Consider the following 25540-nt stretch of genomic DNA (forward strand, 5'->3'; position numbering starts at 1 on the left):
TTGAACACATACCTGCACAGAAATCCAGTCACACACCTCTCAACTCTGTAACAGCTCCCCACTGCAACGAGCCCTCAGTCTGTAATGTCTGCTAAGAATTAAAACTGAAGATTAACGAGGCACTTACGTCCTCACTCTCTTTGTAAAGCTTAGCAGGGTGCAGCTGCTATGTAAGTACTTCCTCATAAAAAATGCCACAGCACAAAACAGAACAAAAGCCCACAGTATCCCCAGGGCAGCAGCGAGACTTGGACTCTCTCTCTGCCACCAAAGCATTGGTGACCTTGGCAACATCACCCAGCCCCTACTTAGAGCTAGGAGGGGGAATGCTATACCGATGCAAGGGCGAGCCCCTCGTCCCCAAGATCCCCAGTCCCCTCTAGTTCAGACTTCAACTCACAGAAAGCAACACCACCGCCAGTGATCTCTGAGAAGTGCAGAAGCAGACAAAAGGATCCACAGCACAGGACAACAGCTTGGCCACCTCTCCCTCTTGATCTTGCATTGTCTGAGAAAACACTGGGGAGCAACAGGAAAACAACCCTCCAGACCATGCTTTGACAGGCAAAATTAGGGTGGTTTTCAATTACACTGGCTCAATCCATTAACATAGCACAATTGAAAGCCCCCTGAAGACTTGTTAAGATGCAGATTGGCATGTTCAAAGCCACGTTAACCTGCCATATTGAAGACTGAAAAACAGTCATTTTGTTCATCAAGAAAGTAAAAAGCCACAGAGTAAAAGTAGCCCCTCATGAGGGGCAGCTGATCCCCTCGTTCACAGAATGCAGTTACAGCAAGACGTATTTTTGCTAAGACATAAAGGGCTAAATCCTACCCATCTATACACCCGCGGAAACCTACTGACATCAATGGCTGTAATGGTGTAACTGAAGGCAGAATGTAGCTCAAGGGGTCCCATTCTATTACTCTAGAAGTTCCCAGAGATTCCAGCATGCATTTTATGTTTTTAAGGCATGTGACCAAAGTTTTGACATCTCTGGTTACAGAATGCATCTTTCAGGAATTAGTAAAGCATTAGCAACATTCAGCATGACTAATCTGGTCATTAAAAGGTATTTTTTTTAACCTTAAGGCTTAATTAAAATGGGAAACAGGACAGAAATAACTTTCCCTACAAAGACTACAGTTTGTTTTCATAAGTTTTCCCAGCCACACTTAACTATGTGGAACGACAGGAGGTCATATTCTCACTGGATTTTCATCACTGAAAATTAACAGTCCCACTGAAGTCAGTGCACGTCATGAACTTGAGCTAAGAATTGCAAAAATTCAGTATACTCAGCATGTTGGAATTTCTAACACATTTATGGTACATTATGTCATTTATTATGGCTCATTAACCAGATCTTTCTGGACCCAGTACTGATTAGATTTATTAAATGCCCACACTAGAAGCTCTAGGCAGTCTAACAGTTAATTAGGTTTACAGGTATAAATGATAATCACAAAGAAGAAATCTAAATAACTAGTTCTCCCACCAGTCATCAAATCAAGTAACAAAACTTCCTGCTTCATAAGTGTCGTGGTTTTGGCCAGATTGGCCAACCAGAACGACAGATGGCCCCCACTCCCCCCCTCCTCAGAGAGGAGAGGAAGAGATAAGGAGATTTACGAGTTTAGAAAAAGAACTAAACTACTTTAGTGAAAATAATAATAAATAAGGAAATAGTAAATAATAATAGAATAATAAAAATTAAAGAAAAAAGTATACAATATATACAAAACCGTATCCAGCTCCCAGGATGACGATCGCGTCACCAGCAGACACAGGGAAAGTTCCAGACTGGAGTCAGCGACGGACAGGAGATGAATTCCGGAACTAGAGTCAGGAATGCTCGGATTGGGATCAAAGGCAGACAAAAAGACAGGGTCCTCCTCAGATGTCGGCCACTGAAGAAAGAGCGAGCCAGAGCAGCCTTGCCCCTTTGATCCCTCAGCTTTTACACTGAGCGTGATGCAGATGGGCTGGAATACCCTGTTGGGCAGTTTTGGGTCACCTGTCCCATCTGCTCCTCCCTGCAGGTGGGACCCCTCTACGCTTCTCCGCTTCTGACCCTCTAATGGGGCAAACGGCAAAGTTAGCTGACCTTGGTTGTTACCGCAGTAAGTATAAGCAAGAGCCTCTGTGCATACCATTCCTTGGTATAATCAGGTCTTATCACTCTGAGAGTGAACAGTTTCTGAACAATATGCTGTTAGTTACAGACTTTAGTCAGTTAGAAGAGGCCCAGCTAAAAAGTAAAATTACAAATCAGAAAATTGGTTCTGTTTTACCTCAAACCAGGACAATAAAGAAAGATCTAGTTAGGAGAAATCTATTTCTGTTTTACTTGCTCCTCAGACTCTTCAAGACGCACATATTGGCAAAGAACCAACAATATTTTCTGCGAGCAAGACACACACTACTTCTTCATGAGGAACCCGCTGTCCTTGCAAATTTCCCTTCCTAAAGCCGTCCTTAGAAGTTCTCTACACCCACCCCTTCTGTCCGCAACAGGCTGCAGAGCTGGAACCCTGCTACACACAGCCTTCCTAGGAACCGCGACGGAAGCTCACCACAAAGGTTGGTGTCTGAATAAGTGTGTTTCTGCGTATTCTAAGACCGAGCGGGAGGTGGAGCAGGGAGGAGAGTGGAAAAAATGACAGCTACAAGCCAGATGGGTACTGAACACATAAAACCAAGGGGGACAGATAGCTCAAAAGGGATCCAGTTTCCCTGGGTTTCCTGCTGTAAAAATAAATCACCACTAAAAAAAAAATAATATTCAAGGGATATTGTATAGTTAAGTCTGATAGTAAGTTTTTGGCTCTTATTCCCCAAATCCTTCCTTACTCCATTAAATCTCCTGAAGTCACCAGGATTTCTCAAACGAGAAATGGTGTGCAGAAATACCACATTTATTACCGACCTTTCAAAAGCTGAGATAAAGCGCTTGGTATGCTCTTTCAATGCATGAGAGGCCTCCTGCCAGGCTTCTTTATTTATTTATCGTGAGGCTTCATCAGTATCATCTGAGAGGTAGGAGATTTTAATACTCCCATCAGATATAAAAGATGAAGGCGAGCTAAGAACATACCCATAATAGGAATGCAAGAATTCCTGTAGATTTTGCCACAGGGAAATTAGTTTGCTTCAGGGGTATAAAGCTCTTGAACCAAATCAAAAATAAAACTCCGCTGAAGAATTGTCTCCATGCAACAGAAAGTTTCAAAAGCTGTAAATAAACAATAAAAAACAGCACGACACTTGCTGTGCAGAAAGACTCCATCTCCTCACAAAATATAGCTTTTTATTTTGACAAAAAATAACAAGACACTTTCACAAGGATATCTAAAAAAAAAAAAAAGTAAAAAACCCCTCTCACGTAGCTGTTTGCAATCAAGGAAACTCTGCCTTTGCACGTATTTGGCTGGCATTTCTCCTTTTCTCGCCTTCTGCTGATGAACAGTAACCCCCTGCACGAAGCACTGTACAAAGGGCCATCAGAAGCACGGGCCCAATCCCAGACACACTCAAATCCATGAAGGAGGACAACAAGAAATACGCATAGCATTCACGACCTTTGCTTTGAAACAGGGAAGAGCGACTGAGAAGGAAAAAAAAAAAACTTGGGCTGCCTCCAGTGATGCTTTTTGGAGGGACTCCCGATCCAGATGGGCAGGCAGAAAAGAGGATGTAGTCGCTCTGAACTGGGCTCCAGGGAGTCCTTTCATCTCATCCCCGCTACCGGCACCTGCTGCTGCTTGCGGATCTTGTTGAACAGCTCCATGTACTGAACCATGGTGTCCGCTGGGCTATAGACGCTGTCGTGCTTGGTGCCAAAGACGGACGGGATGCCGGGAGTGTGGTTCCCCATGAAGCTCTGCATGAACTCCATGAGCAGGTTCCAGCAGTCGTTGGCTATCACGCAGGGGCAGTACTCCACCTGGCAACAGAAACCACAGCCCTGAAGCTGGCGGCAGGAGCAATAACCACGCAGGAGGCAACTCGCTTTCCTCTCTCTGCCTCTCTAGAGAGAGAATGCTTGTCATAAGAACAGCTGAAAATATTTAGCATATAACAAGGATGGACAAATATAAATGAATAGGACGTGCTGGGAACCTATAAGCAACCCCTTCAAAAGGGAAGGGGAAGTAAAACATACCCTGGGAGGGCACTGCTTTTATTAAATCCCCAGTAGTGGAGGTCTGGGGACATTGGCTCAAATTAACTTTACCCCATCCAAAACCAAATTTAATTCCCACACATTGGTAGGTTGATGACTCACACGGCTGTGACATCTTTCAGGACTGTACTGGAAAAAAAGCCTTGGGACTTAAGGACTTGAAGCATTTAATATGAATCTGGTCCCAAATCAGGCATAGGTCCTAATGCAAACCCTGAAAAAACTACTAAACTGAAACAGAAGCAGCCAGACGACCTGGCAAATCTGGTCCTGAACTCAGACTTAGGTTAAAAAAAGCTTCTGTTTAACCCCAGGTCAATAGCAATGCTGACGCTACAACATCTGTGTTTACTGCAGTGAAGAAATAAGCCATTTCTCAATCCTCCTCCCTGCTGGCTAGGAACACCTGCCTGAGTAGATGCAGAGTGATTATTAATTGTATATCGGATAATAGGATTTGTATGTTTAGGAAAGCATATGCTCTGATTTGGAAAGACTTCTAAGCATCTAATTCTCAGCTATCTTCAAGACTGTTAGGCACCAATATATCTAAATGTCTGGGATCTGCCCTGCTCTGCCCCTCCCGTACCGGCACAGCCCAGATCTTTTTCTGAGACGCTTTTCAGCCCAGCTGAGGCTTGTCCGTGGCTTGTGAGCCTTCGATTCACGCTTGCGCTCAGCCAAGCATCTTCCCAAAGGGCTTCCTAGATCCCCCCCATGCCCCTTCGTGTATGCTGACGGATCTCCCTTTAGAGTTTGCTTCAGCCCAGCCTCCCTCCTGTGAAATGCCCGCTGGCAGCCGGCAGCCGACGCTCTCGAGCCTCATCAGCAGTTGTGGCACCAAATGGGGAGCGTGGAAGCGGTCTGATCGCAGGCTTCAAGCCCGCAGTGCACCCCACGGTGCAGCAATCCAGGTCATGCCATGGGGTATGGTACAACTGATGCCTGCCAAAAGCTCCCTGGTGAGGAGAAGACCATCACTGCACCATGTGAGCAGAACCTGCAGCAAGATGGCCCCGCTCTCCTGGGGTTGCGTCTGCTTGACACGGAGAGAGAAAGCCAAACCCAAATCAGCATCAAATTAGCAGCTGAAGAGGCTGTTTTGTCCTCCTCAGTATGCTGATTAACCTGAAGTGTGCTACTAGTGCTGTGCACCAGGACTTTAAGCAGCTTTTTAGTTTGATGGCATCCCTTCAGGGTTTTGCTTACCCACACTTCAATGACAGGCTTTTCTGTAGCTGCAGCTGAGCCCCAAAGTACCTGCCTGAATTGAACTGCGTTGTGAAAAAGAGATAAATACCCCGCCTGCCGCATACAGGAATGCATCTAGTACAAACTACCAGCAACGAGCAACACGATCGAGAGACAGAAGGGACGGGGGATTTCTTGTCTAGCCTCCAACATGGGATTTCCCTGTCTGCAGTTGCATTTCATACCCTTCAAAGACGATTCTCACCTCCACAGATATCCCACGGGCGCTGGGCCCCATTGTAACCGTGCCCACCTTCACCAAGAAGTCACAGTACTGGTAGCGGGTGCCCCGGCTCTCTATCTTGTTTGCCTTGGCGTTCTGGAAGAAGCCTTTCAACTTCACCATAAGGATATCAAAGTTGGCATCTGCTATGAGGCAGGGACCGTTTTCAAAGAGAGCGAAGCAGCTGAGAGGATACTCGGAGTTGTGCATCACGTACATCAGCTTGCCTGTCTGCCCTGAAATAACAGCAATGATATTTGGGCTGTAAAGCCAACAGCCCTGCGCTTGCGTGGACTTTAAAGAAGCATCTGGTTTTTCCTTTGTCCTCTTTCTTGCTTTAACTCCAGCGTCCTTATACCACTCATACATGCTTTACGTTATCCAGCTGTTCAGTGAATAAACTGTATTTTCTTCTTAAGACTTAAAGTTAAAGGGGAAAAAAAGTCTTCTGCAGCCCAAGGACAACACCACGACTCAGAGACCAGAGCGTGAGCTGGATGCGAGATCCCCAGTAGACTGACAGGGTCAGCAAAAAGCACCCACCTCCCAACCCTGAATGTGGGGCTGGGCACCCACCACGGTCACTGAAGAAGCCTAGGCTTTCCTTCTCTTCACACCCACCCACCAGCCCTGCCGAGGGAGGATGTGCTGGGACATGCTCTGGGAAACAGGGTGTCTGAAGAGGACACGCCTGGTTTGTACCACGCTTTAAAATCCACAGAATGGTTTGGGTTAGAAGGGACCCCAAAGATCATCTAGTTCCAACCCCCCTGCCCTGGGCAGGGACACCTCCCACCAGCCCAGGTTGCTCCAAGCCCCGTCCAACCTGGCCTTGAACCCCTCCAGGGATGGGGCAGCCACAGCTTCTCTGGGCAACCTGGGCCAGGGGCTCACCACCCTCACAGCAAACAATTTCTTCCCCAGATCTCATCTAAATCTCCCCTCTTGCAGTGTAAACCTGTTCCCCCTCGTCCCATGGCTCCCCTCCCTGATCCCGAGTCCCTCCCCAGCTTTTCTGGAGCCCCTTTAGGGACTGGCAGGGGCTGGAAGGTCTCCCCGGAGCCTTCTCTTCCCCAGGCTGAACCCCCCCAGCTCTCTCAGCCTGTCCTCACAGCAGAGGGGCTCCAGCCCTCCCAGCATCTCCGGGGCCTCCTCTGGCCCCGCTCCAACAGCTCCGTGTCCTTCTTGTGTTGAGGGCCCCAATATAAGAGCTGGAAATAATTCACATTCATCCAAAACCCTTCCCACAGGTGCGGCCGTGCAACTTCCAGCTGCAGAAAAGGGGGGATTTGGGGCCCTCCCAGCACCTCCCCTGGACTCCGCTGGGTCCCCTCGTCCCCCCGAGCCGTCCCCCACCGCCCGGCGGGCCGCAGAAGGGACGGCCCCGGCCCGGCTGAGCGCGCCCCCGCCCGTCCCGGTACCGACCTTGGCTGCCGATGGTGGAGGCGGCAGTGTGGTAGGTCTCGCAGTCCACGCAGAACGTCCCCTGCTTTTCAGCCCCCAGCACCTCCAGCTTCCGCGTCAGGATCTCCACCGTCTGCTGCACGCTCTTCCCCTCCGCCACCGGCACCTGCGACACGCTGACAACCGCAGACGGACTCAGCGACCCACCAGCGGCCCACCAGGCCCCGTCCCGGGCCGCCCCCCCCTCCCGCCGCCATTACCAGGTCACCCCCATCGCTGGACCGGAAGCGCCCCTCCGGAAGGGGCGGGGGCGACGTGACGCCGGAAGCGGCGTGCTGGCGTGCCGTCGCCGGAAGAGGCGGAGTCTGGGTGCACGCGCAGCCGGTGGTGCCTCTCCGTTCCGCCATGCCCAAGGCCCGGCGGCCGCGGGGCTCCGGCCCCGGCCCCGCCTTATCGCTGGCCGAGCAGATCCTGCAGGAGGCGGCCCCGCGGCCCACGGCGCGGGAGAAGCGGCGCGGCGGCGGGGAGGAGGAGGAAGAGGAGGGTTATGTGGACGCCCGGTTGTCCCGGCGCATCCTGCAGCAGGCCCGGCGGCAGCAGGAGGAGCTGGAGGCCGAGCACGGCCCCGGCGCGCCCGCCGCCCCCAAGCAGCGCAGCACGGCGCTGGGTGAGCCCCCGGTTCGTCCCCCCCTCGCCCTCGCCCTCCCCGGGGTCGCGGGGTGCCAGGCCCCGGGCTCAGCCAGCGCCGCTCCCCCGCAGGCCCGGCGCGGCGCGGCCCCGGCTCCGACTCGGAGGAGGATGAGGGTGAGGAGTGGCCCTCGCTAGAGAAGGCGGTGGCGGCAGCAGCAGGCGAGAGAGGGGAGTACTGCGGAGAGGTGGTGGTGGACCCCGAGGACGAGGCGGCCATCGAGATGTTCATGAACAAGAACCCACCGCTGAGGTGAGGACCGAGGGGCTGGGACGGGGCGGTGGGTGCTGCCCCCTGCCCCTGCCATGAAACAGACCCTGACCCGCCACCCGTGGGCCCCAGGCGCACGCTGGCGGACATCATCATGGAGAAGATCACGGAGAAGCAGACGGAGGTGGCGACGGCGCTGTCGGAGATGTCGGGCTGCCCCATGCCCCAGCTCGATCCCCGCGTCCTGGAGGTCTACAAGGGTGTCAGAGAGGTGAGGCCAAAGCCGCACTGCCCTGGGGTCCCACGCTGAGCCCCGCAGCCACCGCCTCTGCCCCGGTTGTCCCTCAGAGTCCCTGTCCTCACACAGCGCAGGCCAGTCTGTTTGTTACACACAGTTTGTTTAGTATTGGTCACTGAAGGGTCCGGAGAGTTTCTGGGTGACAATTTCCTGAGCACGGTGCTGGGGCTGATCCTGGGACGGTCCTTTCTTAGGACCTGGGTGGTTCTTTCTTGCCAGAGATGCTGAGGGAGGGGATAACTTTCTCATGGTAATGAGACAAGTCCTGCAGCTCTGCTGTCAGTGCCCGTATGTCACAGCCGGACTTCATCCATGTCTTTTAAGGTGCTGTCCAAATACAGGAGCGGGAAACTCCCCAAGGCATTTAAAATCATTCCTGCCTTGTCCAACTGGGAGCAGATCCTCTACATCACAGAGCCGGAGACATGGACGGCAGCTGCCATGTATCAAGCTACCAGGTGAGATCATCTCTGGGAGATGCTGATATGGGATTTTTTTTCTTTTTCTTTCCATAACCAGATTTACAAAATACCTGCCCATGTTCTCCTTTGTCCACACCTCACTTTGTGCTTTGCTTTTCCCAGGATATTTTCATCCAACCTGAAAGAGAGGATGGCCCAGCGGTTCTACAACCTGGTGCTGCTGCCACGGGTCAGGGATGACATCGCCGAGTATAAGCGCCTCAATTTTCACCTCTACATGGCTTTGAAGAAGGCTCTGTTCAAGCCGGCGGCCTGGTTCAAAGGTAGGGACTCCCTGCAGGGCCACCGTTCCTGCCTGGGAGCCACTTGCCATCTGGAAGCTCAGCAGGAGCACCACTGCCTGGTGTGACAGGACACTGTCCCCTGCGTGGCATGGCCCTGGGGGCTCAGTGGGGAGGAAGAGATGTGAAGGAGATGGAGGGAGTCCCCCTCGGTGGACAAGGCGGCTTCCAAACTCGCGCCGGCCTGTTTGCACTGTTCAGGGCGGAAGGGTGATGACTGCTGTAGGCTTACACAGGTGCTGCCGGTGAGAGCTGGCAGAGATTTGGGTTCTTTTGGAGGTTGATGGCACGTTGTGAACTGTCGCGGGTCTGACTTCAGTCTTGACTGGTAACCTGAGGTGGTTCAGGGCATTCAGGGCTAGTTGCATGGCAGGGAGATGCTGGAGGAGCTGTTATTTCCTGGGGTCGGATGTGTCCTGGGATAGAAGAGGCTGAGCCCCACGTCCTGCAGCTCTGCCTGCTGCGGTTAAGACAGGCGGTACCTGACTTTTCCTCCTCCGCAGGAATCCTCATCCCCCTGTGCGAGTCAGGGACCTGCACGCTGCGGGAGGCCATCATCATCGGCAGCATCCTCACCAAGTGTTCCATCCCCGTCCTCCACTCCAGGTAACGCCCTGGGAGCTGTGGGGGGCAGAGATTCTCGTCGAGGGACACCGGTGCAATGCCTTGGATCTCTCCCTCAGCCTCCCCGGCATCTTGGAGGTGGAGGGGTTCACTCTGGGGTTGAGATTGAAGGCTCAGTGCTGGGTTTGTCATCTTTGTGTCTCGGTGCCTGGTGCCCTGTGGCTCTTGCCTGGCCAAACCATGACACCTGCCCTCACCTCGGTGTTCCCTCTGTCCCCGCAGCGCGGCCATGCTGAAGATCGCCGAAATGCAGTACAGCGGCGCCAACAGCATCTTCCTCCGGCTGCTCATTGATAAGAAGTACGCCCTGCCTTTCCGCGTGGTGGATGCTCTCGTCTTCCACTTCCTGGCCTTCCGCACGGACCAGCGGGTCCTGCCCGTGCTGTGGCACCAGAGCTTCCTGGCCTTCGCCCAGCGCTACAAGGAGGACCTTTCCTCAGAGCAGAAGGAGGCTTTGCTCGAGCTGCTCAAGTTCCACAGCCATCCACAGATCTCACCGGAGATCCGGAGGGAGCTGGTGAACTCCAAGACACGGGATGTGGAGGGGCAGCAGCCCGTGGCCATGGAATGTCAGGGAGAGGCAGGGAAGAGCTGCAGCCTGACTTGCTCCCAGGACACTGCTGAGTACAGTTGGGAGCCCGGTGCATGAGCGAAGCCATGGGGAGGCGTGTGGAGCATCCATCCCGGGATCCTGCTGCTCCGAGTGGGCGCTGGGGCAGGCTGTGCCCATAGAGCCGGACTGTGCTCCCTGCGCTGCTTGTCACGGGGCAGGACAGCCCCTGTCCCAGCCGGGAACCTGGTGCCACCAGCGCCTGGGAGGGTTTGGCCTGTTCCTGTATTGGAAAATAAAAGCCGAGCCGAGTCTGTCAGTCAGGGGTGGTTCTGCGACCTCTCCGCGGTCGCATCCATGTGCGGTCTTGCCCTGTCCCTGCCCCACCTTGTCCTGTCCCCAGCAGGTGGCAGAGCAAAGCCACCAGCCCTGGGCTTCTCACAGAGCTGCAGATCGAGTCTGCGCTGTCGGTGCTGTCCCCAAATTGCAAAGGAAGACAGGGACCCCTGGGCACCCCCTTTTCCCTCCCAGTGCCCCACTGGGGGCTACTCCCTGCCCTGAGCAGCCCTTGGGCAGTCAGGCAAAGAGAGGGTGGTGGGTGGGTGCACCAGGCTGGGACCCCCAGACTGCTCCCACAGGCCAAAACCGGTCTTGAGGGGGGAAAAACTCCACTTCTGGTGGTGCTTGAGGGTTTCTTGAGGGCTTGGTTGTCACCAGGCAGGAGGGGGCTGTGGTGCAGGACATCAGCGGGAGCGTGTGCGTGTCTGTGGGCAGAGGCAAGGGCAAGAGCAACCCAGCAGCGCTGGGGGCAGAGGGGAAAGCCCTGGGGGGCAGCACAGGGGAGGAGTCCTGCAGGGAGCCCCTCTCCTTGCAGGGCTGGCAGCTTTCGGCTCCCCCGTCCCTCTACCTGCGCATCCTGTGGCCTGGGCCCTCCTTCCTGCCCAGCACCATCGCCAGCCTCCACACCACCACCCTGCCTCCAAACTGCCTGCCATCCCCCTTCCCCAGGGATTTTCCTGAAACGCTCACTTCCCCGGCTGCCTCTCTGGGTCTACCTCTGCTCAGCAAGGCTGGTGAAGCCCCGGGACCACTGTCCTCAGCTGGCCATCGAGGCCATGTGCCTGGCCTCCTCATGGCAACCTGCCCTCACACACGTGCCACCTCTGCTGGAAAAACCAGCGGGGCCCTTTCCTCCCGTGTCCCACGAGGTGCTGCACTTACCCTGGGGAACTGCTGAGGGTGACGCTGTGATGCTGCAGGGTTTGCGCCTTGCCAGTACCCAGCCTTGCTCCTGAAACCAGCACCGAGTCCTGCTGCTGCAGCCCGGGGAGAAAAGCCCCTGCAGCTTCCTACGGCGACTGGGGGCAGCTGCCTCCTGTCTTGGCTTCTCTCAAGAGCTGGCACCTTCTCCTGCGACAGCAGCGGGAGCAGAAGCCATGCGAAGCGGAGCAGCACGCAAAGCCCGGCTGGTTGCACACCGCAGCGCTTTTTCCTTGGCTTCCTGATTTTATCTTCTTTCTTTAAAGAAACCAGAAGCCGATGATGGCGAGAGATAGCCCGGGCTTGCACAGCTCACCCAGCGCGCTCTCGCCAGCCTGCAGCACCGCCGATCGGCCCGAGGGAGGCTTCAAAGCTGCCGGGGGCGTGAAGTCGCTGCCATCTCTCCAGGCACCTTGCTCGCAGGAAGGTGTTCGGTTCCACCTTCACCCACCACCATCCGTGAGCTGCCACAGGGCTCTGGTGAGCGCAACGCGTCCCTCAGCCGCTGCAGCATCTCCCCTCCACCTCTGAGCTGGGTCAGAGCTGGCTGCCGAGGGCTCCCCGTTTCATCCCACTCTTGTGGCCCCGGGAAACGCAGGGCCGGAGCCTCTGGGAGCCGCCCGAGGGGATCCCCCAGCTGGTGGGTCCCACCCCAGAGTGATTCGGGGCAGAGGCTGGAGCTCCGCGAGGGAAGGGGAGGCCAAGGTCTGCTCTGGAGCAGATCACAAAGGGAAACTTTCGAGGCGTTCATACTTGTTTAAAATACTTTATTGCAACATCATACGGTCCTCTGATTCTCCCAGCAGCGGGACTCTTGCATGGGAACACCAAACCAGTTTTCTCTTAAATTAAAACTCACTTATATATAAAAAAAACTTTTTGTACAGACAGGCTCTGTGCACCCCCAGCTAGCAGGAGTCAGTGGCAGGTTGCTCTTCTTGCCAAATCAAGCTGGTGGAAAAACAGCAGCCCCATCTTTTTCCACCTGATAAGACTTTTGTTTCTAGTGGCATCCAAAAAAGGGAGATTTCTGCCTCCTTTTCCACGTCCCCCACGGGAGGACAACAGCCACAGATCCACGTGTTCAGAGGTCACCAAGTAGCAAAGTCTGCCTCTGGCTTCTCTCGGTTAATACAATCCTACTATTTAATGGTTTTCTCTTAGAAAAGCAGCATTATTTTTTTTTTAAACGCCTTTTTATAAAAACTAACAGACAGGATCAACAACAACAATACAAAAATGCAATAATTGCTTTTCAACTCAAGTGTGCAGCAGATTTTCCACCCGATGAGGATACAACTCGGACCCACGTGGATATTTATGCAACGCAGCCCCCTCCCGAACGCAATCCGAGATCCCTGCCTTGGAGGAGTGAAGATGCATTTCAGACTATAGCAGCACATTCAAATGTATTTCTTAAAACCTAGGTCTGATGTCTAAGCTACCTAAAAAAACAACCAGCTTCCAAGTGAGAGTCTCCCGTTGCCCAGGGAGCCGGGGAAGGGGACGAAGGGTGAAGGCACTCTTTCGGAAGGAGAGGAAACCAGCGTCCAGGCCCCACACCAAGGAACTGCAAAGTCTTCCTCCCTCCCTGTTTCCCAGCAGTTAACAATAAATTAAGCAGCCTCAGTGGGGCAGCGGGAAGCCAAGGGGATCGAGCCCAAGCCTCGCCCAGGAGGGTGCTCCCCGAGGCCAGGACTCCTCTTCTGCTGTCCACGCAGACGGGGAGCACGTCCCCCAAGCAAGCCGAAAACCCACAAATCCCAAATCTAACAGCAACAAGAAACAAGCCCCACGTTTTCCCCTCCAAGCAGAAGCAGTCACGCCACCCCCCAGGAGCCACAGCGATCTGGCATGAAGCAATTGGGACCAAGGGGCCAACAAGCACCTGCTCCCTCCTCGCGGACACACGGTTCTCTCTCGTGAGCCACGCGGGCCCATCGCACCCCAGCCCAGGGAGGGAGACTGGGGGGGTTACAAGGGTTTTGGTCACGTAGGCAAGGGTGAGAGACTCGCTATCCATGATTGATGGCCCTCGCAGGGTTGGAAGTCGTCACGGTAAACACCCCCGAGGAGAAAGCAAAGAGCGGCCAGCCGGGCTACGAGTAACACGAACTGAGAAACGTTTTACAACTTCATTTTAGGTCCTGCTCTCCCTCCCCAGCAATTCTTGTGCCCTGCCACCATGAAAATGGTCGCTTCACCCCAGCCACCCGCAGCAGCAGCAGCGAACTCCGCCAGCCCGGCTGCCCGCTCCAACGGACGAGCATGGATCCTGCTCCGCACTCCCAGCGAGCGGAACACATCCTCAGCCGGCGTCGGATGGAGGGGGCTAACGGATGGGGAGGGGGGACGCAGCAACGTTCTGGTGTCCAGGGCGAGGTCCTGCTGCGGCGGGGCCAGGCGGCTCTCGGGAAGGGGACGCTGGTCACAGGTTGATGTCCGTGACGTCTGTGGGCGTGCTGGTGGGCTGGCTGGCCGGGTACGCAGCAGTCTTGGCAGTGCTGTATTCCTGTTGGGTTTGGGACGCCTGTTTCAGGCTCTCGGCTAAAGCTGCCTCAATCTGCTCCTGACAGGCTTTCAGGCAGTCCTGCGGGAGAGGGAGCGAGACAAGAGGCCTCAGTTCTCTGTCACTGAGAGGTGGGAGCCTTATAAATAGCTCTGAGCAGCTGCTGGGCTACGTCTCCGGCCCCCGGAGCGTCTAAACACACAAGACAAAGAAGCCATTCGCCGACAAGGGGCATCTCCACCTTGTCTGTGCCTTAGGCCCCCTCCCCACGCTCTGGTTGTCTTCTCCCCACCTCCCTGCTTGACCACATTCTCGAGGTACAGATGTTGTGCCCACCAAAGCTTCCCAAAGCATCCGGGCTCGTGCCTGGATGCAGCGTGTGATTTCAGCATCACGGCAGTCAGCTGCCACTGGTGGCCAAGAGGGCAGAGCAGAACAGCTCTGCGTGGGCTGGTATCAGCTTTTACAACCAAGACCTCCCAGATCCACGAGCGGTGCAGCAGCGCGGGTGCACGCTTTGGAGCCCCACCTGCCTCCCCCAGGCCCTGCATCCCAGGTCCCCCGGGATCCTGCAGAGACGCTGGGCGCAGCTCTGCCTCCTCCCGTCCCTGCCCACGTCCCAGCCAGGACACGGGGAATCCCCGCTGGGTGTCCTGCCTGACGCACTCTCCATCACTTTGGGGATCTCAAAGGCAGCTGGACCCTCCCCTCCCACACCCAAGAGCCACCGCAGCCACGTGCTCCCTACAACACTACGCGCCATCGACACTGGGTCGTTATGAGAACGATGCTGTGGCCACGCAGCTTCTCGTAAGGGTTTTACCCTCCTGCTCTGCCCCCGGGGAGCCCCGCATGACTCACCCGCACCTCCCCGGGGCCCAGGGAACCCAGCGCTGGGGACACACAAACAGGAAGGTGCAGGGGACTGCAAGCAGCAGCATATCACTTATAATAAAAGCAAACCCCGCTCTGTTTTCTCCCCACACAAGCTGTAACCAGAGGAGGAAACTCTTTGACACCAGAGCACCATGACGCACCAAGAGCTGCGGGAGGCATCGCCAACAGGCGCAGCCCGGCCTGGCTCCTCCAACGCATCTCGGCTCTCACCGAGGGGCAAGAGGTGGCATTTCACACCTTGCGGCCGGAGCCGAGCTGGACGCTATGGGGCCGCGAGCGCTCGCTGGCTATTGTCACACACTGAAATCTCTTACCAGGAATCCACCGCCAGTTCTTAGAAACTGACAGAGGATGTGGCGAGCGAAAATAGCAACGCCCACCTCCCCTTCCCCGTGCCGCTTCCCGTCAGCGCAGCCTCCAGCCCGCCTGCCCGCAGCCCCAGGGCGAGCTCGCTGCAGGGCCTCACGCCACGGCCAGCCCATCCCCGGGCTCCCCGCAACCGGGCTCCCTGTCGGCAATTTTGGCAGAAATGCTAAAAGCCAGCTTGGGCACAGGCAGCCAGGCTCCTTCGCTGACTGGCAAGGCCTCAGGGGCTACCCGGGCATCAGCCTGGCTTGCCCCAGCCTGCGTGCTCCCTGCTCTGAAGGGCAGTCATGCCATGGGGCTGTGGCTCAGATACCCAGTGGGGCTGGTTCTGCTCCATGTGGGATCAGGACTGGTCCAGAGCAGCTCCAAGTCACACCCGAAGCACCGGCACGGCCAGGAATGAGCCAGCCTCAGCGCAGCAGTGCAGCTCCCGCTGGCCATGGAGCCAGCACAGCCCTGCACCATCGTCCCCCTCCATCCCCACAGGCTCCCCGCACCCCCAGCACCTCGGCAGCTGTGGGAAGGGGATCTCTCCTCCTGCCTGGGCAGGGGCTATTTGTGCAGCAACTCGCACCCAGGCAGGCTGCGGGGCAGAACTGATGCCCTCTCTGGGCTGAGGAGGGAGGGGACAGGCCGGAGGGGAGCAGAGGTGTGCTGGGCTCCATTTCGGCTCCCCTCCCGCGGCGGTGCCCTCCCTGCTTCCCACCTGTTCCTCCACCAGCCCTGCCCCAGAGCAGGTTTCAGCCCCTGCCCCATTCACCGCAGCAGCTTGAGAGCAGCTGGCTGCACTGATTCTCTCTTTAAAAAGGCTCCAGCAAACAACAAGAAGAAGAAAAAAAAAAAAAAAAAAAAAGCAAAGCCACACAAAATAGATCAGGACACCCTCCTGCCCTGTCCCCTCCCTGCCTGGACAAAGCCTGGTTGCAGCCTCCCACCCGTTGTGGCATCGGCACCTCTTCCAATTCCCGGCGCTGCTGTCAGGGGACTGTAACTAACCCCACGCTCGGCTGCCGGCATTAGCACTCGGGCAGAAGAAAAGATCAAAAGGGGCCCCTGGCAGAAGAAAGGCTCCCGATTACCTTGCCATCGCAGGAGCGTCCTGGAAACAGGCAGCCCAACAGGGCCCCCCTTCCCCTTTCAAAGGGCAGTGGAGGGGCGGGCAGGCAGACAGCCCCCACCATCCCCATGTCCCCAGCAAAGCCACTAATGCCAGTATCCCGAAACGCTTTGTGCCCTCGGCCCCCTTTCCACTGAGTCTGGGCACCTGCAACCAGACACCGGTGCAGGTTAGCAGATGCTGAGCCCGGCTTCTCCCTCTGCCCCATCCCACCTTGTCAACCCGATCCCCCCAACACCTGCCCGCGCGGGGAACAGACGCTCCCCTTTGTGCTGCTTTTCAAAGGCTCCCGAGCTCACCCCGCTCGGCGCCGGCGGCGCTCGGTGGCCAGGAGCCGACTGCAGCCGTAGGACTGACCAAAGGTGCTGCGTTTAGAGATGCTCACTCATCGCTAGCACTCCTCAAACCAAGGTCAGCATCATTATGAACAGCCTAATTTCCTCTCCCTCTAAGAAGAATGAGCAGCAGAAAGAGGAAGGGTTTCCACCAGATAGAGCAGCAAAACCGCTTTGCTGTTGCCCTGTGAACACTCACCACCTCCGTGCCAGTGATGCTGGCCAGCAGCTCGGTGATCGCCTCGCCGGTGAAATTGTTCACGGAGATCGTCAGGCCATGGATCGCTGCTCCGATACTGCCTGTCGCAATCATGGAGGGGGGGTACATGGCAAAAGTGTAGTCTACAGCCAGAACGGGGACACAAGGGGCAAAAAGAAGAAGCCGTTAACAAGGATGTACATGATAAGTTCTTGGGACTGCGATTTCCCTGGAAAACTAGAGAGGGTCAGACAGAGGGGTCTCTCCAGCTTAGCAGAGAAAAATGGGGATGAAGTAACAAGAAACAAGCTGAGCATCAGAGCAGCAAGCTTCATTAAGTTATTTCTCTGGGTCTGTCTCACCAAAAGAAGTCCTGAAGATGAGGTTGCTCTAGTGACTTAGAGCGAGACAGACAAAAGCTCAGGTACAACCCTGCCTTCACCCTGGACACCCTCCCACAGTCACAGCCTGCGCAGCAAGAGCGGGTGGCACGGCAGCTTTGCTCTTTCCTGGAAACTTCCAGGCACCCACTAAGAGACCCCAGGACCATTATCCCACTTTGTCAGGGATAGAAAACATATCATTTAGTGGCTCCGGTTTGACCAGAAACCCTGGCATTCAGCTCCCCAGAAAGCCAGGGCGTTGGAGACCAGCCCCAGGTTACCGAGCAAGCCTGACTCAAGGCCAGCCCACCCTCCCCAGCATCCCGGCTCCAACAGGAGCAGGCACCCACCTGTGGCACACAGGGCGATAAAGGTCTGTGCATGTTTCTTCACCAGCTCCATCTTGTCCTTAGGCAGCGGGAGGTGATGGAGGATGTGAGCCAAGAAATCATTTGCTATCACTGAGACCAGGTCCCACTTTAGTTTCTCCAGGACTAGAACTTCCCAATCCTGCAGAGTCAGACAGACAGACAGCATGTTATTCAGCGGGGCTTGGCCAGGCAGAAACACTCACCAGATTCAAGGGCAGATAAAGCCAACGCTTGGGGAAGGGACAGTAGGACAGTACCAGCCATGAGACAGGGAAGAGGGAACATCCCTGCCCCGCGACTACAGCACAAATCCAGCCTTGAGCTGTTGCAAAGCCGGGAGTAAAGATCAGAAGAGGAAGCGATAAATCTGGTTTCTTCTTTCCAAGGTGCAGTCGGATTAGCCTTTGACGCTCCTCTGCTTTGCGAGGTTGCTGCAACAGCCCACAGAGGAAAGAAAACAGAGCAAGGAGCAGTAGGGACACCAGTCCCATATTCTTTCTCCACTCCCAAAAGGAGAGGCTGATGTCCAGGCTCCCGGGAACAATCCAGCTTGGGGCTAGCACCATTATGGCAAAGGGAACAGAGAAGCTCATCTCCCTGTGCGCCCCTCGGAGCCGGCCACTGCACTGACTCCCTCCTACAGCAGCTCCTTGGCCAGTGAACCGCAGGAGGCAACAGCCGCTCTGCAGCCAGCCCCTCTGCACAACACCTTGAAGCAAGGGAAGGTGGGGGAAACACGGCTGAGCTTTCAGGGCTGCACCCAGACAGCCCAAGCTCCTGCATGAGACCTTCAAACCCTGCAGAGCTCAGGGGCTCTGACTAGGTGCTGAGGTCTCCAGCCCAACAAACACTGGGCACGTGGACCCACGGGAGGTGGTCCCAGGCTGGGCACTAGCATTTTAGCAGAACCTCCCCTACTCATCACACCTCTTCTCTGCCAAGAGGGCCTCTCTCATGCTCAGCAGAGCATCCCCAGCAGCCTCACAGGGGGAAGAGGCACTAAACAGCCACAATATCACCCACTTCTCCCACTGACTTCGAAGCAACAGCTCCCTGGTGCTTCCCAGTTAAATGCTGGTGGCTGCCAACGTCTCCGTCATTCCACGTTGTGGTGCTCTCTCTAAGCATCTGACAGAGATTTCTGTAATATCTTCCATGAGCCAGTCTCTGCACAATCTGCATGCTGGGGAACAGATGGTGGGAAGGCCGGGTGCCCCCCACAGATTTCAGCTGCAGCCTGGGCTGCTCCTCTCATCTGCTCAGCCTCTCGCAGGCTCTTCCAACTCTGGGCATTAGTCCTAACACCGACAGGGAAACCAAAGCACAGAGCGGCCATGGGCAAGCGCTTGGCAGAGTCACCACCCAGCAAGACCTAGTGTTACCAGGTGGTACCACCACGGTGGTACCAAAGCACACATCCAGCAAGGCATAAGCAAGGGGAGCCCCACAATTAGAGTCTTAGCACAGAATTTGGGACCCCTGCATTCAGCTCCCCACTCTGCCATCAATGTCAAGGTCTACGGCCCTTAGCCAGAGTAGCAGCTGAATCAAACTCAGAGACCACATTGCGTACTGGTCTCACTGGGCTGGACGGTTTTGATGTTACGCCTGGGTATGACCACGGCACAGACAGAGCAGTCTCAGGAGAGGTGAGAGCGGTGTCTTCCCAGGATTATTTCCCCTCCCATCCCAGCAGGAATGTCAGACAGCCCACACCCAGCCGTCCGAGCCTCTCTGCCGGTCTCAATTCTCCCACGTCCCAAGCCACAATGAAGGTCTCTGGCCCCCAGTTTGTCTCATCCTCTGGATCAGCAACAAATCTGGTTTCAGCAACAGGGTCCAGGTATGCCAGAAAGGCCACAGAAGATGTCCCCGTGTCCCTCCTCCCCGCTAGCAGAGGGTGACAGTGGCCCTGCAGGCGTGCTGGGAAAGGAAAACACTGTTGGAGCTGAAGCTCCAGGTCTGGAAGGACAGAGCTGAATTGGGATCGGTATCGGGTATCTCCATTTCAGGGCCTGGTCCTACCCAGCAGAATATCTATTCTTTTTCCAAGCAGTCTAGGATTACAAGGTCAATGCTGCCCACAGACGTGCCAAAGGGCTGCCAGAACAGATGGATTTGAAGAAGTGAGATTTTTCATAAGGGCAGATCTTCATTTTCTCTCCCTTCTTTTTTTTTTTTTAAACCCACTCTTGCCCCTTACACAACAATACCAGTTTTAAGTTGCTTAAATGAGCAGCGTTGCTCAACCTGCTCCAAACCCCCCATGAGGCCAAATGCACCATTTGCTATTTCACAGCCTGCACTTTTCCAACCAGAAAGCCACGCTTCGCCAGCGCACGCTCGCTAGCCTCCCATATGGATGCCCAGCCTGCCAGTCTTTCTATATTTTTAAGCCAAATTCACAGGATAAAAGCAAGAAGAAACCTAGCAATAAGCTCCAGAGCCTGAGGATCGCAGCACAGATCACCATGGGTGCCTGGTTCAGCAGGGGGGTTGGAACAGAGGCGAGAGATCAGTCTTGGGTAAAAGAAGTAAAGACGGGTAGTGCTGGCCACTACTGCTACTCGTTGAACTGCAGCAACCCAGCAAGGTGACACGGGGAAAGAGCCGCTGGAAACAGAGAGCTCTGTGCGTCATCCCTACCTGTCACTCGTCTGCATCCCAGCAAGGGCGCAGGCTGTGAAAGGCGGCTGCTTGCTCGTGCATGAGCCCACTTTCTTGAGAAGGGGCACAGGACACTGCTGACACCTTCAGCGGTCGCTGCCCCGAGGGTGAGAGGCCGAGGCAGCTCCAGCCTGACTTCTCCACATGAGCAGGGAGCATAGCCCTTCTGGAGACCCGGGGAGAAGGTCAAAAGGATGACCTGGAGATTGGTGCTCACAAAACAAACCCAAAAGGGATGACTACACCCAAGAGGAGAGCTCCTGAGCACAGAGGGGACACCATCCCAGCATCATGTGGGCTCTTGCTCCTTGCCTTTCTTCCCAGAGCTGCGAGTCAGCTACTGGGAGTCACCAGAGGCAGATTATGTCCACACTGGTGTGGCAGAGAGCCTGTCCCTGCTGTCTGTCCCATTTTGTCCTGAGAAGATCCAGGGTGCACGTCAGCTCAGCTGTGAGACCTCACCTGGGAGAAGCTGGCTCCTGCCGCACCAGGACTGATCCAGGACAGCAGCCTGTTCGTTTGCAATGCACAAAAGCAGCGCTTTTCCAGCTAGTACACAGGTTCATCGTCTTCTTAAAAACCTTGTTCTTACAAAAGGCCTGATCCTGAGACGCAGCCGGCACTCGAAATGCCAGCTGAAGGCGACAGGCGCCAAGGACTGTCACCAGCTCACAGGATTTAGCTCAGGGAAGCCTCTCTCCTGCCAAACCACCCTGCTCCTCACTTCGCTCCTGCTAACCCTGGGGACTTCCCGCTCTCAGAGCCAGCATGTCAGAATCTCTGAATCACTTTATCTGTGGAAGAAGCAGAACAAAAGGCTGCGAGAGATAGGCAAGCAGGTTCGCAACAGCAGCACCACTCAGTATAGCAAACATCCTTTTCCTGGCATTTTGTTTTGCACCTAATTGAATCAGTCTCTGCCTGGCTAATGAAAGAGAGGAAGAAAGTGGAAAACGTTCCTTTGTTTCTCCAGCTTGCGGAGCCCACCCTCCTCGTGGAAGGGCTGCAAGCTGCCAGCGCCGCCCACCGAACACCCCATACCCAGGAACGCACCAGGTCCCCCTTCTGCAAGATCCCCCCCAGGCCAGAGCTCCCCACGCTTGGCCAGCATCTACAGGGGTGGAAATTGCACAGCAGCTGAGCTTCCCCTCTGCAAGCTTGCTCCCTTGATCTCTCCCGGCTGCATCCCACAAAAAAAGAAAAAAAAATAAGGAAGGAAAGCGGCAACCATTTCCCATTGCCTCCCCTGCTCTGACAAGATGATCTCAGAGCACAGTCCATTCACAGTGAAACAGCCTCAAGCCCCTGGTTGCTGCCTCCGCACCCTCTCACTGAGACAGACCCGAGTCACAAGCGGAGACTGTTTTACTCAATTTACAGCTCTGCAAACACAGACTGGGATGTGACAGTCACACCGGCTTCTCTCCTTTTCATGTAGTGACAGTCACTGTACATCAAGCTCTACCCTCAGCAACACCCACACACCCGCTATGCCTACAACCTCGCTGGCAAGGCTGCACAGGGAGCAGAGAGCCCCGCTCCTCCCTGCAGCAGCCCCGTCTGCAGGAGAAAAGGAAGTTGCGCTCAGTGTTGTCACTCAAGTTGATAAGGTGCCATTTGACATTATCACAGACTTGATGAGACACCAGCAAAGCGGGAGCGGGCTGCACTCTGTTGTGCTCATGAGCTGACTCAAAAGGAGGATGGAAAGAGCTGCTGATGTTGCTGCTGGCCACCCACCCTACCCAGCAGCTGAGACACAGCTACAGAAATGAGCAGCCATGAAAGTCCATTTGCAAATAGGAAATCTGGGGCAAACGTTTGTTTCCGTCCCCTGACCAGAGCTCAAGGCTGGATGTCAAGGGTAAAGGTGCCAACTTCAGATGCAGAAACGGTCGCATCTATCCGACCCATGCAACAAGCAGAAGGTAAAACAGTAAAACACAAGCATGTCTGCAAAGGCAATGCTGTATCACAAATGAACATCCCTTTCTACTCAGCTGTTATCTCTTTCTCTTATTCTCACTCCTCATGGCCTGCTGTCACTGCTGCTCCCTTCAGTATCTCCCTAGTGGCTTGATCCTGCTTAAGATCTTTGCTGGGAAATACCTGGCAGTTTGCAAAACTGACTTTAGATCAAAGACATCAGAGGCAAGACAGTGTATTAGGGGCAAACCAGGCAGATGAAGGTGACCTACAGCCGCTCTCCCCAACCTTCAAGCAGCTGAACACCCTCTCGCACAGGCCAGAAAAGCCTTCATTAAAAAAGAAAAAAAAGAAAAGAAAAAAAAGAAAAGAAAGGTAGGTTAGATAACGCCCTTGACGGAAATCCAACTTCCTCCAAATGGACAAGTCCCTCGTTGCATCATTTCCTTCTCCCTAGAATAACTTCATCAAGATTTTATGTCAAGTGTGTCCTCTCTAAACCACTGAGCTGGTGCCAAGCATCCCTGCAAGAGAAGGAAGCAAACCTACCGGGAAAGTGAGCCAGCTTCCTCCGCAAGGCCAGGGAGGACATGCTGGAAGCTGAAATGGCACCGATCCATGAGAAGAGGCCAGGATGCACCATTGTCCAAACCTTGATGAAGAAGCTCCCCTTCCCCTCCCCACCCTCTTCCACTGCAAGATTGTGAAAGAGAAGTAACATTACCACAATTAGCACAGAGGAGGAAAACAGCAGCTTGCCCTGGTTTTGTAATCAGGGTATTAACTCTTGTCAGGTCCCAAAGCGAAGACAAATCCTTCACGTATCTTCAGATGTCACCTCCACTCCCTCTTTACAGTGGGGAGCAATGGGAGACTGGAGTGGGATCTACCCCAAATAGGGTTAAACATCTACCAAAAGAAGCCTTGTGGCGGGCAGGAAAAGATGATCACCAGATCAGGGCTACAGAGCATCTCCTGCACAGACATCGGCAAACGCCTCAGCACCTCTCCTTAAGGGCTGTGGCTGGTTTGTTTGTGATGCTTCTGCTCAGCCCTTTGGCTAGCACTGATTACCAGGAATAAACCCCTCCACTGCCGAGTGGTCATGGCCATCCCCTTGGGAAAGAGAAAGGGGATTCGATTTGCCTGAGAAAAGCTATCTTTGGCTATCCCAAGAAAGGACTTTTGGCCCCCAAAATGAAGCCATTCTTGTCCACCTCAACTGCGTATTGATTACAGAGTACAACGATGAAAGTGCTCCATACCAACTGTCCAGCCATGCCTTATGTTGTGAGCGTCCCAGGATCCTGGAGGGGACAAAAGTACAGGAACAGAGAATTCCAGCACTGAGACCTGCACAATCACAAGTGAGCAAGGGGCAGCAGACAGCACTTTCCTTCTCCATCTCCACCTCAAATCTGCCAGGAGGAGGGAGAAGGGAAGATGAATATTGTGGCACTGCTTAGCCACAGCTTCCTGCTGACAAACCTCTGGGGGGAACAAAAAAAGACTCCGAGCAAGGAGGCATTAGCATTTCAGAGCAAGAGTGGAGGAAAGCCTCCAGGGATGGTGCACACGCTCTGCCCACCTGCACATCTCCCAACTGTTCTCCTTTGGAGGGAGCTTGCTACAAACAAAGTTCAACTGAAAAAAAGCAAACCCTCACCAAGAATTAATCAACGAATAAATCAGACTGAAATACAGCTGGGAGACACAGGAGACATGTGCAATGCACCGACCAAGTCCAGTGCCTTCTAGCCCACGGTCCACGCTGCAGAAATCACTAGGATTTGCTGCGATGATCTCCCCTAGTCTGCAGGGAGGATGACAGCAGGACGGCCTTTAACGTCTGGATTGGAGAGGGAGATGGAGGTGATGTGTGTCAGTAAGTTCACCTTCCTGCAACCCCTATTGCTGTTGGACAGAGAGCTCATCCATCACCCTGAAGGGACAGAAATCTGACACTGGCCCACAAAATGCATTTTGATCAGCTTCACACTCCACGAGAACACGGAGAGCACCGTCCGCGCTTTGAAATGCAGCCCACTTGCCTACAAGACTGTTAGGCACCTTCTACTCAGCTCCTTGCCTCTGCAACGGAGGCAACTTTTGTTGGCCCAGCAGAAAAGTGAATGCAAACCAACTCCCATTCCCCCCTGCCTTTTTTTCCAGCTAAATATAAACCCCCTCGTTATCACAGGGCCAACTGGAACCCTTCCGTTAGACGCTGGGATTTGCTTCACAAGATGGATCCCAGCCCTGGAAGATACCCACGCTGGATGAGAAGGTGCTGTCAAGGATGAAGCTTTACTGACAAAGCAGGACAAAGCCTTTCCACACACAGGTTTTATGGCAGCCCCCCGCAGCAGGATGCCATGGAACAACCACAGGTCAGCATGCAGAAAAACAACAAGCAGTTATGCTTCCTCTGTGCATTCCCATCCCTCACCACTATTCACGGTAACGATCCACGTACTTTTTTTTCTCCTGTGAGTGCTACTTAAGGCAACAACCACCCACAAATGACTACAGGGAGAGAGGTATGGAGGTGAGGGGATTTTCCCCAGCCTTCACTGGCACTTGGAAAAACCATGTTCATATTAGAGTTCCCCAGTTACAAGAACTTCCGATTCACACCTGAAAGTTTTGTGGGTTCACTCCCCACCCTGGGGACAAATCACACTCAGATCACCTCACCCATCCCAGCCCAAAAAAACAGATATTTAATAAGGCGATGACTAACCCTGAGAAATTCTCGTAGACAAACCGTCTCCAGGGATGTTTGTTACTCGAAGCGAGGTGGCCGTTTCCTCCCAAGGGCTCTGATCTACCAGCACGGAAGGCCCCCCAAGAAAAGGGGTTCTCCAATTTCCTCCCCCATTGGCAAAGTTGAACTCATGAGGTTTGGACCTTTGCTTTGAACTGTTATCAGCCAAGAAAACGCTCCATCTTTCAAAGCCTACACAGCTTCTGCCTGAGTGTACAATGGGAGAGGCAAAGTAGCCCTGCTTTAACTCAAGGGCACGGAACAGGACCTGGGCGACAACAAGGTCCCACTTATTTCCATCACCTTGGCAGCACTGTCAGTCTCCATGGTACAACCCAGCCAGCTGGGCCCTGGGTCAGAAAAGCTCCCACCCACTTTGCTGGTTAACTCTCCACTTAAAGCTTTATTTTTCCTACTGGTGTGAAAATACATCTCCCACGTCATGCCCCTTTGCAGCTGGGGCAAGTCAGAGCCGCACGCCCCAACAGCAGCCCCCACCTCACGCCCCGCCGGCTGCACAGACAGGAGCCTTTGTTCTCCAG

General features: G+C 54.5%; 4 protein-coding genes across 8 annotated transcripts in view; 1 reads left to right on the plus strand and 3 right to left on the minus strand.

The window, feature by feature from the left end:
* USP49 (ubiquitin specific peptidase 49) overlaps positions 1-3165 on the minus strand; it is a 29757-nt gene extending 26592 nt beyond the window's left edge. The window contains exon 1 of one of the 2 annotated variants that reach the window (XM_054180990.1): positions 1736-3165. The gene's annotated coding sequence lies outside the window, so the exon portion shown is untranslated. Of the gene's footprint in view, positions 1-400 lie in introns of both variants that reach the window. The other variant, XM_054180984.1, reaches the window with a different exon arrangement.
* Positions 3166-3294: 129 nt separating this feature from the next.
* Positions 3295-7454, minus strand: MED20 (mediator complex subunit 20). 2 transcript variants are annotated; one of them, XR_008463226.1, is made up of 5 exons: positions 7329-7454; positions 7090-7244; positions 5647-5900; positions 4780-5226; positions 3868-3950 (listed from the first exon to the last, which is right to left on the minus strand). XR_008463226.1 is itself a non-coding variant. In XM_054181002.1 (4 exons), the coding sequence occupies exons 1-4, from the start codon at positions 7340-7342 to the stop codon at positions 3735-3737; spliced, it is 639 nt and encodes a 212-aa protein (XP_054036977.1). In that variant the 5' UTR covers positions 7343-7452; the 3' UTR covers positions 3295-3734. The 2 variants fall into 2 exon arrangements, 1 of the variants encoding a protein (XP_054036977.1); XM_054181002.1 differs by lacking the exon at positions 4780-5226 and having other exon boundaries at positions 3295-3950; positions 7329-7452.
* Positions 7427-10520, plus strand: BYSL (bystin like). The gene is made up of 7 exons (XM_054181000.1): positions 7427-7735; positions 7828-8008; positions 8099-8237; positions 8589-8722; positions 8849-9009; positions 9531-9633; positions 9874-10520. Exons 1-7 carry the CDS (start codon positions 7474-7476, stop codon positions 10298-10300), a joined length of 1407 nt encoding a protein of 468 aa, XP_054036975.1. The 5' UTR covers positions 7427-7473; the 3' UTR covers positions 10301-10520.
* Positions 10521-12211: 1691 nt separating this feature from the next.
* Positions 12212-25540, minus strand: part of CCND3 (cyclin D3) — a 47674-nt gene continuing 34345 nt past the window's right edge. For all 3 annotated transcript variants that reach the window (XM_054181079.1, XM_054181080.1, XM_054181078.1), the window contains exons 3-5: positions 17618-17777; positions 16885-17027; positions 12212-14051 (exon numbers count right to left, since the gene is read on the minus strand). In XM_054181079.1, coding sequence (XP_054037054.1) covers positions 13890-14051; positions 16885-17027; positions 17618-17777 — 465 coding nt within the window. In that variant the 3' untranslated portion in view covers positions 12212-13889. The remainder of the gene's footprint in view (positions 14052-16884; positions 17028-17617; positions 17778-25540) is intronic.

This window comes from Rissa tridactyla, chromosome 21, assembly GCF_028500815.1.
Source record: "Rissa tridactyla isolate bRisTri1 chromosome 21, bRisTri1.patW.cur.20221130, whole genome shotgun sequence".
Taxonomy (NCBI): Eukaryota; Metazoa; Chordata; class Aves; order Charadriiformes; family Laridae; genus Rissa; species Rissa tridactyla.